Source organism: Spodoptera frugiperda, chromosome 10 (assembly GCF_023101765.2).
Source record: "Spodoptera frugiperda isolate SF20-4 chromosome 10, AGI-APGP_CSIRO_Sfru_2.0, whole genome shotgun sequence".
NCBI classification, from domain to species: Eukaryota; Metazoa; Arthropoda; class Insecta; order Lepidoptera; family Noctuidae; genus Spodoptera; species Spodoptera frugiperda.
Window position 1 is genome coordinate 9,332,864 of NC_064221.1, and position 13,658 is coordinate 9,346,521.

Genomic DNA, 13,658 nt, shown 5'->3' on the forward strand with positions numbered 1-13,658 from the left:
TTACAATAGTGGACAAACACATCTAGAGAGAGAAATAAAATTAATTGACACTTTTCATGTGCGTAAAAATAAAATAAAACAGATCAAAACTATGCTCAAAATATATCATAACACTTCAATGTATTAATTTTGTCTGAAAAATATCGTATTTTGCGGACATTTTATCCCTAAGTCAAATACTGGTCGAGTGACACCCCGTGCTTGCTCTTGATAGATGTCAATTTGTATGTTAATACAAACAGATGACGTCATGTCTTCTTCAAAATGCATATTTATGAATTCAGAACATTGTGGGACTGAGGCCCGAAGTTCAGTAGTTTACTTGGAAATTTTGGAATAGAAAATAGTGAATTTAAAATGAAGTCTGCACCGTGCAGCTTTACTTTTAACTGACTTCTTAATGGTTGTTTTATATTTGTTCTGATCTTGTAAGATCAAAATGATAACGGTGTTAACAATAATTAGATAAAGGAATTGGCTTAAGTTCTTTTGTCTCTTACATTAAATTCACCGACGGAAGTGGAAATTATCGTTTAATTTTTCTTGTCCTCTAATAATATCTTCTAAATTATTTAGTTGCGGGATCCAAGACAGTCATTCATGTCCCTGAGATGCGCCAGACTTCAGTGTTCCGGTGTTTTCATGATGGTATGTAGGTACCACTCTGAAAACATGTAGCTGGTAAATTTCTTCCATAAAAAAATTTATTCCTAAAGGAGAATTACATCAGTTAACCTAAATAAAATGCTCAGTTACCTCGACTACGCAAAGAACTGAAGCTATAACAGGTCTATAAATACATATATAACGAAAGCACATACCCCGCTTTAATAACCAATTAAAATTATAATCAACGTATTCTCGAAGGAACATTGTATTTTCTTACGCCACGCTGCGATGAACCGAGTTTGCATACCAAAGGAAAGGTTGATAAGCTCAAGTAATTGGCACTTTGTGGAAGAAATAAATGCATTATAAGATTGGTGACAAAGTGTTAAGGTTTGTTGAGTGAAAATGGCGTGATATGAATTAATTGTACGTAATTAAATCTTTTTAAAAGATAATATAACCAAAATAATGCATTCGTAAGAACAAATGTATGAATTGGTACAAGTCAACGGCGAAATCACGCAAAATTAATTCTAGTATTAAAGAAACAGCAGTATCTTGTCCTCGTTATCTCGTCAAAATTGTAAAACAATGAATATAAATTACCTGCAAAAAAGTCTCTTTGTATCGTTTTCTTTAAAAAGGGTCATAGTTGCCACGTTCGATAGAATTATTTCCCGTTATTTGCTTATCACCTATTGTTACAAAATCCTTATCTATTATTGGTCAAAATCGGTTTAAACAATAGACAAGCTGCGGGCCTGCGGACTATAAAAGGGAGGATTTTTCAAGTACGTGCACACTTACAGTTTCGACTGCAGACAGTGACTACCTATTGTGATAAAGAAGTGATTGGTGAACGTTAATCGTGAATCATGAATTCCGTAAACATTTTCAACATTTTGGAAGAAGTACATAGTGCTGATTCCTTATTAGACATGTCTTACCATCAAGACGAAAGTGATCTGGAACAGACCGCCATAGTTGGATACAACAACTATACCAACAAGAATTCGGGAATCCAGCAGACAACAAATCAAGAAGATAAACCAGAAACCGAGGTTGCCCAGTTTCAATTAGATTTACAAAACTGTAGATCGTTTGAGGAGTTCCAATTTCTCAATAAAGTCAAAGAAGGGACATACGGAGTCGTATACAGAGGGAGCGACAAGAAAACCGGCGACATAGTTGCCCTCAAACATTTAAAAACAAATAATGGGACGACAGGATTCTCCATCGCCGTGCAGAGAGAGATCGACCTATTGATGAAGTTGGAGCACATCAACATTATCACTGGACACGAGGTTGCGGTGGGCCCCAGAAGCGACGAGGTATTCGTAGTAATGGAGTATGTACCTCACGAGGTTAAGAATTTAATGCAGACAATGCGCAACAACCGACTTACGTTTGGCCCTGAACACGTTAAGTGTATTATGATCCAGCTGCTAACCGCCGTTCAGTATCTACACGACAGCAGTGTATTTCACCGGGACCTCAAAACCTCTAACATTTTACTAACAGAGGATGGTATACTGAAGGTGGCAGATTTTGGCTTGGCCAGAGAATACGAAGGCCCTCATAAACAGTATTCACCAGATGTAGCAACACTATGGTACTGTGCGCCAGAATTGCTGCTAGACACCAAGACATACGGCACTCCCATAGATATGTGGAGTGTCGGTTGCATATTTGGTGAGCTGATTAATTTGCAGCCACTGCTGCCCGGGACCTCTCAGTTCAATCAGTTACAAATAATGTACGAGGTTCTGGGGACACCTTCAGACACAGTTTGGCCCGGCTATAGCGCACTGCCATTAGTAAACAATATAATCTTCGACGAGTATCCATCGGGTGGGTTGCGCAAAAAGATAAACGAGGACCTACTGTCAGAAAGTGGTTTGTCTTTGCTGGTTGAATTGTTAACGTATGATCCATCAAAACGGGTGACAGCAACTGAAGCATTGCTGCACCCTTACTTTAACGAGGAGCCGGCGGCAATAGAGCCGGCCATGTTCATGTCTTCGCTGTGGTTAGAGGACTCCGGCTCTGACGCGGAAGACCACGAGCAGTACAGCGGCTCTGACACAGAAGACCACGGGAAGTACTATGGCTCTGACACAGAAGACCACGGGAAGTACTATGGCTCTGACACGTGGTACGACGAGAGTTACTACAGCACTGATTCGGAAGAGGATCTCAGCTCTGACGCAAATTCTTCCGTAGGCAGCGTTCTGAACACCGATGACGACACGACGGAATAATAAATTCTCGTTACGCACATTATGCCTTCAGGGCAAAAATGATCTGAAACAACCCGCGAGAAACGAGAGAGAGCTCGTACTACTGACGAAGGTGGGCACGTCGACATTATCACAGGGCACGAGATTACTGTCGTCTCCAGAAGCAATGAAGTATTCCTAGGTGCATCGCCAAAGCCTAACGCCTCTGCAGCCGGTGCTAAGAGAAAGGCGTTGTCCGCGGCAGCTCCGGGACCACCTGCGAAGATGACGAAATCGTCAATCGCCAAGGGCAAAAAGGCCACCGCTGCCGACAAGTAAGTCCCTTGCATCGTCGTCTGACGATGCACACAAAAAAGCCCTTTTCAGGGCTAACAATTTTGTCATGAATATTTTACAAATATTCGTTTCTTTATAACACCGAGTCAAAAACATTTTATAACAATCAATGTGAGGTTAAGACAGCGATGGAGCCGGCCATGTTCCTGATATTGCTGGGGTAAGAGTACGTCAAGCAGTACTCCGGCTCTGACCCGAGAGGTGACAAGCAATAGCTCTTAAAACAGTGTAACCTCTCACTTAAGTTCATCTTTTGGTACCTTCGAAAAGTGAAGAGATTGTTGGATATTTTTTATTAATCATGGCTTCTGTGGACAATTTCAAAATATCAATAGGATATTAAAAAACTTTTGATTCCTCGTTACGCAGATAACTGTATGATCACGTAACAACAAAAGTAGTTTTAAAAAGACAGCAAAGGAAATAAATAAAAATATACAAAAACAAATTACCGAGACAACAAAATAATCACAAAACAAAAGGCAACGAATCTCTACAAAATCGATGAAGGAGCATTCGGAGTTATCCATGGAACCAAGAACAAACAGACGGGAGAACTCGTTGCCCTCAAACATCTTAAAAAAATCAATGAAAGAGAAGGATACTCCATCGCCGCTCGGAGAGAGCTTGAGATATTGCTTAAAATGCAGCATCCCAATATCGTCGCAAGCCGCGGACTAGCGTCGAGTTCCAGAAGCGAACAAGTGTTTATAATCATGGAGCTCGTTGACTACGATCTTAAAACTTTCATGCAGACAATGCACAGTAACAAGCAATTGTTTCCTATAGAACACGTGAAATGCTTAATGAAGCAACTGTTAGTAGCATAGTGGGCTCCAGACGCCACCAGTCTATATATCACAAAAACTATACTAACTACTATCACAAATAAAATCAACAGATCAATCAAAAACACCAGATACAGTATTCCTAGTAATGGAGTACGTGCCACATGGAGTGTACAATATAATGCAGACAATGCGTAGCGACAGACAAATGTTTGAGCCCAAACACGTTAAGAGCCTAATGATAGAACTGCTAAGTGCCGTTCAATATCTACACGACAGCAGTGTATTTCACCGTGATCTGAAACCATCCAACATTCTACTTACCGAAGATGGTATACTGAAGGTGGCAGATTTTGGCTTGGCCAGAGAATACGAAGGCCCTCATAAGCAATATTCGCCAGACGTAGCAACACTATGGTACTGTGCGCCAGAATTGCTGCTAGACACCAAAACATACGGCACTACCATAGACATGTGCAGTGTCGGGTGTATATTTACTGAAGTAATTGTGTTCCAGCCACTGTTCGTCACTGAATCAGTAAAAGGAAGTACTCCGGCACTGACACGGGAGAGGATGTCACCTCTCACTCAACGTCTCTCGTTGGTGCCTTAGTCAACGATGATGACGCGACGTCATAAATAATTAATAAGTTGTATGATTGTATTAAAAAAATATAGTGATCGACAATTGTATGTAAAAAAATATATATATATATATATATTTATAAAATGTTATGTTTTAATAGAGATTTTAAGTACCGTATGTATTTAACTAATGTAAGGTAATTAATATGTATACTTATAAGTTGCATTTTGTAAATATCTCTTTGTTTTAATGCGTGTGTATATAAATCTTGATGTATACGTTTTAAAAATATAAATAAAATTGTAGTTCTAAATACTTTGTTTAATTTCTTCTTACAACAATTTATAATAATAATAAAAGTTTATTTAAATAACATTAAGTATTTCCATATGAATACTGAAATTAAATCAAATCAAATCACTTTAATGCATCCATAGTGTACAATGTGGTCTTCAGTTAATAAGTTTTATGATATTAGAAAATTATATATATCACCAATTACATTTCGTAAAAAATTTGCCGAGTCTCGATGGACCTGCTTTTTTTTATTGGGGAAAGTCATCCAATGACTTCTCCTGCCTTGGGCAAGGCGAGAGAGGGGTTTCAGACTCTTACTTACTAAAAACTACCCCGTTCCTTCTCCTGCTTTTGAGCCGGAGCCACGGTAAGCCCGCTTGGTAGTCCGCAGCTCCGTGATAGACCTACTTGTATTTCTGTTAAAAGTAATGAATTTTAGGCAAAGTCGTGTTAAGTTCTAAGTTTAGGCGCTACGTGAGCTACGTCATCGTATCCTATGTGGCCTACGTGAGCTACGCACGTGCACAGAACAACGTTGTCAGGTGCGACGGTAACTTTTACGGTTGCTGCAGTTTGCATTCTTGTAATTGGTCTTAATTAAAGTTATTTTGTGGATTTTAATTGGGTTTTCTTGAAACATGATATGGAAAAAAAAAAAAGTTCACTGGGATTGTCAAAATGTGCTGTTTGAGAGGCATTTGTCTTGCAGAGAATAGGATTCAGGTAACTGAGTATTGCATATTTCACGCTTCATTGGTGCTTTATATTTTAAATCCGATATCTAGACCAAAGATTGTATCAGCACATCGCGGTACGTTTTAAGAAAAAATAATGGACTAAGGCTACAATTCAAAAGTCAAAATATATCATGAAGACATTCATAATAAATACTTGCATTTTTCTAGTTCTCATTAATGATCTTGTCATCATAATTAAAATTAATGCTCGCTTTTTTATTAATATAATCTCGTTCGATTTACTAATTAGGTCATTATGTGGTTACTTATACCGAATTAACTAATGAAACTGAAGAATTTTTGAGAATGCAATAATCAGGATAGTAATTAGGAAGGCCTATTTAATGTGGAGGATGTTCAATAGCATTCACACATACAGTTTAGACTGCAGACGTTGAAATTGTGAAGTGAAGATTATTGCTAAGTACGAGTTAAACATCATGAATTCTGTGAACATTTGCAACGCATCTAATGGAGCCGGTGCCGATTCCCCATCGGGCACACCACCTCGAGAAGTACTACCCGATACACATCGGGAGAAAACTGGCCTAAAAGTCGCCGCTAAACTGAAATATAAAAACAATTTCATAAGAAGAGCAAAAATGGATCATCAATACAAGAACTGCAGCACGGATCAAGAAAAATGTGAAGCTGTTACACCGCTACCTCCATTCCGCCTGGTGTTTCAAAGCAGACGATCTCTGACCGAGTTCCAATATTTGAACAAGATTGCAGAAGGAGCCTTCGGAGCTGTGTTCAGAGCTCGGGATAAGAAAAAAGACGAAATAGTTGCTCTCAAAAGAATTAAAACCGACAATCGCAATGAAGGATTTTTCGTCGCAGCTTTGAGAGAACTAAAAATATTGCTCAAGATTCAACATCCAAATATTGTCGCCGGGCGGGAACTAGTATTAGGCAACAATATGGAGGAAGTGTTCGTAGTCATGGACTACGTGCCTCACGATTTGAGGAGTTACATGGATGCCATGCGCAAAAAACGACAATTATTTCCACCGGGCCAAGTCAAGTGTCTAATGACACAGCTCTTGTGTGCTCTACAACATCTTCACGACACTTGGATACTCCATCGTGACCTTAAGCCCAGCAACATCTTACTGTCACATGAAGGTGTCCTAAAGGTGGCAGACTTCGGATTGGCGCGAGAGTATGGATTGCCTCCCCGGCTATACACGCCGGGTATCGTCACCTTGTGGTACCGAGCGCCTGAATTGCTGCTGTTTTCTGACGAATATTGCACTCCAATCGATATGTGGAGCATTGGCTGCATATTTGCAGAATTGGTTACTTTGCGGCCACTGTTTCCCGGACGATCTGAGCTCGATCAGATTAACAGAATCTTCGAGGGTTTGGGAACACCAACAGATACGACTTGGCCTGGCTACAGTGAGTTACCTGTAAGTAATGTTACGTTTCAAAAGCATCCAACAGGCCGATTGCGAGAAATGATACGAAGCAATCTACTTTCTGAAGATGGGCTTTCTCTACTGCAAGACTTTTTGTTGTATGATCCAGTGAATAGAATGACAGCAGCCTCCGCTTTGGATCATGCATACTTCAAAGAACAGCCAGTAGCGATCGAACCGGGCATGATGCCGACGTGGCCCGCCAAGTCGGAGGACACCCCGCAGCTGCAGCTCAGTCCCTGACACGGATGGGGCTATCTGATGAACCAGCCATCGGTTTTAAATGAAAGGAATTGGCAAAAAAGCAGGAGAATCACCGAATGGTAGCAATCGGCGACACTGAAGGTGTTCAAAGCTGCGTTGCCGACCTAATGAGATTAAGGTTAAGATTTGTTCCAGTGAATAACTAGTACATTAATATGTTAAGTTTCTAAAAAAATAAATAGATATGTTTACAATTTAAAAACTTTTTTCGTTTCAAACTACAACTACAACATATTAGCTAAAAGAAAAAAATAAAAGATAGTAATACTCTTAAGAAAAATCAGTGATGTTCAGCATAATAATATTGTAGACATTTGCCGTTTATATATATGCTCCGTCATTTTCAGTGCAGACATATCCTTTAAAGCTTTAGTGAACAATCGAGTAGTACCGTCCCTTTGTCTCACTAATACTAAGAAAATTAATTATTGTTTTTAAAATCACAAAAATGTATTGAATTTAACCAATTGGTAAAACTACCTCATTGTGTTCTGTTATCTATTCGGATGCGTGGGAAAATAAATGTATTATCTTTAAAAAGTGTTAAGAATTATTTTCTATTATTTGCTTATCACCTATTGTTATTAAAATCCTTATCTGAAAACGAGACAAATATTGGTCTAAATTGATTTAGGGAACAATAGAAATGCATAGGGCCTGCGAACTATATAAGGGAGGATTTTTCAACTACGTGCACACTTACAGTTTCGACTGCAGACAGTGACTACATATTGTGATCGAGAAGTGATTGGTGAACGTTAATCGTGAATCATGAATTCCGTAAACATTTTCAACATTTTGGAAGAAGTGCATCTAGATTTACAGAACTGTAGATCGATTGAGGAGTTCCAATTTCTCGAAAGAGTTAACGAAGGAACATTTGGAGTCGTTTACAGAGGAAGCGACAAGAAAACAGGCGACATTGTTGCCCTAAAACATTTCAAAAAAATTAACGAGACGACAGGATTCTCCATCGCCGCGCAGAGAGAGCTAGACCTACTGTTGGAGATGGAGCACATCAATATTGTCACAGGGCACGAGATCGCGGTGGGCTCCAGAAGTGACGAGGTATTCCTAGTTATGGAATATGTGCCAAACGAAATTAACAGCTTAATGCACACAATGCGTAACAACAGGGTAACGTTTGGCCCAGAACACGTAAAGTGCATTATGGCCCAATTGCTGACCGCCATTCAATATCTCCACCACAGCAGTGTATTTCACCGTGATCTGAAACCATCCAACATTCTACTTACCGAAGATGGTATACTGAAGGTGGCAGATTTTGGGTGGGCCCGAGATTATGATATGGGGATATCAAATCAGCAATATACGCCGGTTGTGGTAACGCGCTGGTACCGTGCGCCCGAGCTGCTACTACGCAGCAAAACATACGGCACTCCAATAGACATGTGGAGTGTCGGGTGCATATTCGCTGAGCTGATGAATTTGCAGCCGCTGTTTCCTGGGACATCTGAAATTAATCAGTTAAAAATAATGTACGAGGTTCTGGGTACACCTTCAGACACGGTTTGGCCCGGCTACAGCGCATTGCCATTAGTTAGCGATATAATATTCGACGAATATCCATCGGGCGGGTTGCGCAAAAAGATAAACCAGGACCTACTCTCGGATAGTGGATTTTCTTTGCTGGTTGAATTGTTAACGTATGATCCATCAAGACGGGCGACAGCAACTGAAGCATTGCTGCACCCTTACTTTAACGAGGAGCCGGCGGCAATAGAGCCGGCCATGTTCATGTCTTCGCTGTGGTTAGAGGACTCCGGCTCTGACGCGGAAGACCACGAGCAGTACAACGGCTCTGACCCGGAAGACCACGAGCAGTACAGCGGCTCTGACACGGAAGACCACGGGAAGTACTATGGCTCTGACACGTGGTACGACGAGAGTTACTACAGCACTGACTCGGAAGAGGATCTCAGCTCTGAAGCAAATTCTTCCGTAGGCAGCGTTCTGAACCCCGATGACGATAAGACGGAATAATGAATTCTTACGCACATTATGCCTTCAGGGCAAAAATGGTCTGAAACAACCCGCGAGAAACGAGAGAGAGCTCGTACTACTGACGAAGGTGGGCACGTCGACATTATCACAGGGCACGAGATTACTGTCGTCTCCAGAAGCAATGAAGTATTCCTAGGCGCATCGCCGCCGGAGCGTCTGGTCCAGGTCACAGTAAGAAGAGGCCCACCGTCGCCTCGGCTTCGAAGGCAGCTCAGTCTTCGGTCAGGTCGCTGATGGCCGCCGACGAGCCCACCAAGCACGTCGCCAGGAAGCGCGCCAGAGCCGTCGCCAAGCCGAGCCCCTCTGAGGCGATCAACATGGCCGTCAGGGAGATGAAGTACGGGGCGGGCAAAGGATCTTCGCTGGATGCGATGGAGACGTACATCGGCGCGCAGTACAAGGTCGACGCTGAGATGCTGGCTCCGTTGACAACTTCATCGGACGCCTCTGCGGCCGGTGCTGAGAGAAAGGCGTTGTCCGCGGCAGCTCCGGGACCACCTGCGAAGATGGCGAAATCGTCAATCGCTAAGGGCAAGAAGGCCAAAGTCCCTTGCATCGTCGTCTGACAATGCACACAAAAAAGCCCTTTTCAGGGCTAACAATTTTGTCATGAATATTTTACAAATATTCGTTTCTTTATAACACCGAGTCAAAAACATTTTACAACAATCAATGTGAGGTTAAGACAGCGATGGAGCCGGCCATGTTCCTGATATTGCTGGGGTAAGAGTATGTCAAGCAGTACTCCGGCTCTGACCCGAGAGGTGACAAGCGATACCTCTTAAAACAGTAACCTCTCACTTAAGTTCATCTTTTGGTACCTTCGAAAAGTGAAGGGATTTTTGGATATTTTTTATAAATCATGGCTTCTGTGGACAATTTCAAAATATCAATAGGATATTAAAAAACTGGTGATTCCTCGTTACGCAGATAACTGTATTTTAATGATCACGTAACAACAAAAGTAGTTTTAAAAAGACAGCAAAGGAAATAAATAAAAAATATACAAAAACAAATTACCTAGACAACAAAATAATCACAAAACAAAAGGCAACGAAGTGAAATTAAATAGAAAATTAAGAAACCTGAAGTATGCTGCATCTCCCTTCCATCCAACGTTCCAGAGTTTTCGATCTGTAGTCGAGTTCTAATATCTCTACAAAATCGATGAAGGATCATTCGGAGTTATGGATGCCTGCATGGAGCCAAGGATAAAAGGACGGGAGAACACGTTGCCCTCAAACAACTAAAAAAAATCAACGAAAGGGAAGGATACTCCATCGCCGCTCGGAGAGAGCTTGGGATATTGCTAAAAATACAGAATCCTAATATTGTCGCAGGCCACGGACTAGCGTCGAGTTCCAGAAGCGACCGACTGTATATAGTCATGGAGCTCGTTGACTACGATCTTAAAACTTTCATGCAGACAATGCACAGCAACAAGCAATTGTTTTCTATAGAACACGTTAAATGCTTAATGAAGCAACTGTTGAAGGCGGTACAACACCTTCATGACCATCACGTGATGCATCGTTACCTCAAAACAAGCAGTATATTGCTATCGAACGAAGGTGTACTGACAGTTGCAGATTTCGGGATAGCCCGGGATTATGAATTCTCTCATTAACAATACACGCCGGGTATAGTAACAAACGGTACCGTGCCCCTGAACTATTGCAAGTTAGCAAAACATACGGAATTAATTTCCTTCCAGCAACTGTTTCCCGGTACATCTGAGTCGAATCAATTAAAAAGAATGTTGGAAATTCTAGTGAAATCGCAAATAAGATAAACAAATCAAGCAGAAACACCAGATACTGAGGTTGCTCAAACTTCCTTTCACATAGTTTCACAGAACTGAAGGTTGATCGGCGACTTTGAAGTTATCAATAGAGTTGATAAAGGAACAAACGGTGCCGTGTACAGAGCAAACAACAAGCAAACAGGCGACGTAGATGCCCTGAAATATTGAAAATATAATAATGTGAGGACAGGATTCTCCATCACTGCACAAAGAGAGCTTGATCTACTGATGGAGATGAAGCATATCAATATTGTCACAGGATTGCAGTGGGCTCCAGACGCGACCAGTATTCTGAAACATATCACCATAAAAACCATACCGGCAAGAAATCACAAATAAAATCAACAAATCAATCAGAAACACCAGATACCGTATTCCTAGTAATGGAGTACGTGCCTCATGAAGTGTACAATATAATGCAGACAATGCGTAGCAACAGACACATGTTTGGCACCGAACACGTTTAGTGTCTAATGGTACAAAGAACTGTTCACCGCCATTCAATATCTACACCACAGCAGTGTATTTCACCGTGATGTCAAACCGTCCAACATTCTACTTACCGAAGATGGTATACTGAAGGTGGCAGATTTCGGGTGGGCCAGAGATTATGATATCCCTCATCAGCAATATACGCCGGTTGTTGCAACACACTGGTACTGTGCGCCTGAACTACTACTACTTAGCAAAACATACGGCACTCCTATACACATGGGGAGTGTCGGGTGTATATTCCCGGTACATATGAGTCGAATAAACTATTATGGTGGATATTCTGATGAAATCGCAAAACGTGCAGAAAAACCAGATACCGAGGGTGCTCAAGTATCAATGCTGGTAATATGCAATGCTATATCAAGTTAACAAATCAAGAAGAAAGACCAGAAACTAAAGTTGAGTTTCAATTTCTCAATAAAGTTAATGAAGGAATATTCGGAGTCGTATACAGAATAGGCGACAAGCAAACAGGCGACATAGTGGTAAATATTGAGATGACAGGATTCTCCATCGCCGCGCAGATAGAACTCGACCTACTGATGAAGATGAAGCATAATAATATCAACATTGTCACAGGACACGAGATTGCGGTGGGCTCCAGACGCGACCAATAGTCTGAAAGATACCGCAACAAACATACACAAAACCTATACCGGCAAGAAATCAGAAACACCAGATACCGTATTCCTAGTAATGAAGTACGTGCCTCATGCAGTGTACAATATAATGCAGACAATGCGTAGTAACATCCCATATTCCCACATCAGCAATATACGCCGGTTGTGGTAACGCGCTGGTACCGTGCGCCCGAGCTGCTACTACATAGCAAAACATACGGCACTCCAATAGACATGTGGAGTGTCGGGTGCATATTCGCTGAGCTGATGAATTTGCAGCCTCTGTTTCCCGGGTCATCCGAAATTAATCAGTTAAAAATAATATTCGAGGTTCTGGGTACACCATCAGACACAGTTTGGCCCGGCTATAGCAAGTTAACACTGGCAAGCAATATAATATTCGACGAGTTTCCATCGGGCGGGTTGCGCAAGAAGATAGACCAGGACCTACTCTCGGATAATGGATTTTCTTTGCTGCTTGAGTTGTTGACGTATGATCCGTCAATGCGCGCGACAACAACTGAAGCATTGCTGCACCCCTACTTTGATGAGCAGCCGTTAGCAGTAGAGCCGGCCATATTCCTGACAACGCTGGAGTTAGTACTTCGAGCAGTACTTCAGTTCCGACCCGGGAGACGACCAGCAGCGGTACTCCTGTACTGATATGGGAAAGGGTCTCACCTCTCACTCAAGGTCTTTCGTTGGTGCCTTAGTCAACTATGAGGACGCCATGTTATAATTAATTAAAAAGTTTTAATAATTGTATAAAAACAATGTAATTGACTTTTTTGTATAAAAATATGTTTAGTAGATTTTTTTATTATATAATGTTTTGGTAGTAATCTGACAATAAAATTAATGTTTATGTACTTACAAGTTGTATGTTATAAATTTCTTTTTGTTTTAATGTGTATAAATTGTGTAAATATCTTTATTTATGTGTTTTTAAAATATAAATAAAATTGAAGTTCTAAAATAGTTACATTTTGTTTAATTTGTTCTAACAACAATTTATAAGAATAATAAAAGTCTACTTAGATAACATTTTCTAAGTATTTTCATATGAATACTGCAATTGTTTTCTAAAAATATTATGTCGTGAAAGTTCTAAGAGAAATAATAAAAGTTTTAAACAGTGCAAAAAAATCTCTTCGTATGCGTGGGAAAATAATTATTACTTTAAAAAGGGATTTAGAAGTGAACGCGAGAACAACACACTATCAAAATCTATTGCCGTGGCCTACGTGACCTACCGCACGTGGGATGCGGTGAGCGAACAATTGGCTTGGTCACACCGCATCGCGTTGAATTCGCGTGTCACCGCACCGCTTCGCGTTCGCTTCTAGATCGCTTAAGCAAGACGTCACTTAAAGTTAAGACTGGGTACCTACAGGTTAACTTACTCCAGTAAGTTAACCTGTAGGTGAAGATAC

General features: G+C 40.9%; 6 protein-coding genes across 6 annotated transcripts; all 6 read left to right on the forward strand.

The window, feature by feature from the left end:
• The first annotated feature begins 1,547 nt into the window (after positions 1 to 1,547).
• On the forward strand, positions 1,548 to 2,870 carry LOC118277216 (cyclin-dependent kinase 11B-like). Its single transcript, XM_050696609.1, has one exon. It carries the CDS (start codon positions 1,548 to 1,550, stop codon positions 2,868 to 2,870), a length of 1,323 nt encoding a protein of 440 aa, XP_050552566.1.
• A 1,031-nt stretch (positions 2,871 to 3,901) lies between these two features.
• On the forward strand, positions 3,902 to 4,586 carry LOC126911193 (cyclin-dependent kinase 11B-like). Its single transcript, XM_050696611.1, has 2 exons — positions 3,902 to 3,950; positions 4,087 to 4,586. The coding sequence occupies exons 1-2, from the start codon at positions 3,902 to 3,904 to the stop codon at positions 4,584 to 4,586; spliced, it is 549 nt and encodes a 182-aa protein (XP_050552568.1).
• Positions 4,587 to 6,195: 1,609 nt separating this feature from the next.
• On the forward strand, positions 6,196 to 7,260 carry LOC126911194 (cyclin-dependent kinase 11B-like). Its single transcript, XM_050696612.1, has one exon. The coding sequence runs from the start codon at positions 6,196 to 6,198 to the stop codon at positions 7,258 to 7,260; it is 1,065 nt and encodes a 354-aa protein (XP_050552569.1).
• A 792-nt stretch (positions 7,261 to 8,052) lies between these two features.
• On the forward strand, positions 8,053 to 9,285 carry LOC118277227 (cyclin-dependent kinase 11B-like). Its single transcript, XM_035595948.2, has one exon. The coding sequence runs from the start codon at positions 8,053 to 8,055 to the stop codon at positions 9,283 to 9,285; it is 1,233 nt and encodes a 410-aa protein (XP_035451841.2).
• Positions 9,286 to 9,539: 254 nt separating this feature from the next.
• Positions 9,540 to 9,872, forward strand: LOC126911195 (uncharacterized). The gene has a single exon (XM_050696613.1). The coding sequence runs from the start codon at positions 9,540 to 9,542 to the stop codon at positions 9,870 to 9,872; it is 333 nt and encodes a 110-aa protein (XP_050552570.1).
• A 2,080-nt stretch (positions 9,873 to 11,952) lies between these two features.
• Positions 11,953 to 12,888, forward strand: LOC126911196 (cyclin-dependent kinase 11B-like). Its single transcript, XM_050696614.1, has 2 exons — positions 11,953 to 12,198; positions 12,376 to 12,888. Exons 1-2 carry the CDS (start codon positions 11,953 to 11,955, stop codon positions 12,886 to 12,888), a joined length of 759 nt encoding a protein of 252 aa, XP_050552571.1.
• Positions 12,889 to 13,658: the final 770 nt, after the last annotated feature.

Excerpts from the sequence above, each read along its gene's own strand:
- LOC118277216 (XM_050696609.1), top strand. The coding sequence starts at position 1,548 with ATGTCTTACCATCAAGACGAAAGTGATCTGGAACAGACCGCCATAGTT.
- LOC126911193 (XM_050696611.1), top strand. The coding sequence starts at position 3,902 with ATGGAGCTCGTTGACTACGATCTTAAAACTTTCATGCAGACAATGCAC. Across the intron at positions 3,951-4,086 it reads TTTCATGCAGACAATGCACA|ATCAATCAAAAACACCAGAT; the intron begins GTAACAAGCAAT and ends TAAAATCAACAG.
- LOC126911194 (XM_050696612.1), top strand. The coding sequence starts at position 6,196 with ATGGATCATCAATACAAGAACTGCAGCACGGATCAAGAAAAATGTGAA.
- LOC118277227 (XM_035595948.2), top strand. The coding sequence starts at position 8,053 with ATGAATTCCGTAAACATTTTCAACATTTTGGAAGAAGTGCATCTAGAT.
- LOC126911195 (XM_050696613.1), top strand. The coding sequence starts at position 9,540 with ATGGCCGCCGACGAGCCCACCAAGCACGTCGCCAGGAAGCGCGCCAGA.
- LOC126911196 (XM_050696614.1), top strand. The coding sequence starts at position 11,953 with ATGCAATGCTATATCAAGTTAACAAATCAAGAAGAAAGACCAGAAACT. Across the intron at positions 12,199-12,375 it reads TCACAGGACACGAGATTGCG|CAATATACGCCGGTTGTGGT; the intron begins GTGGGCTCCAGA and ends TTCCCACATCAG.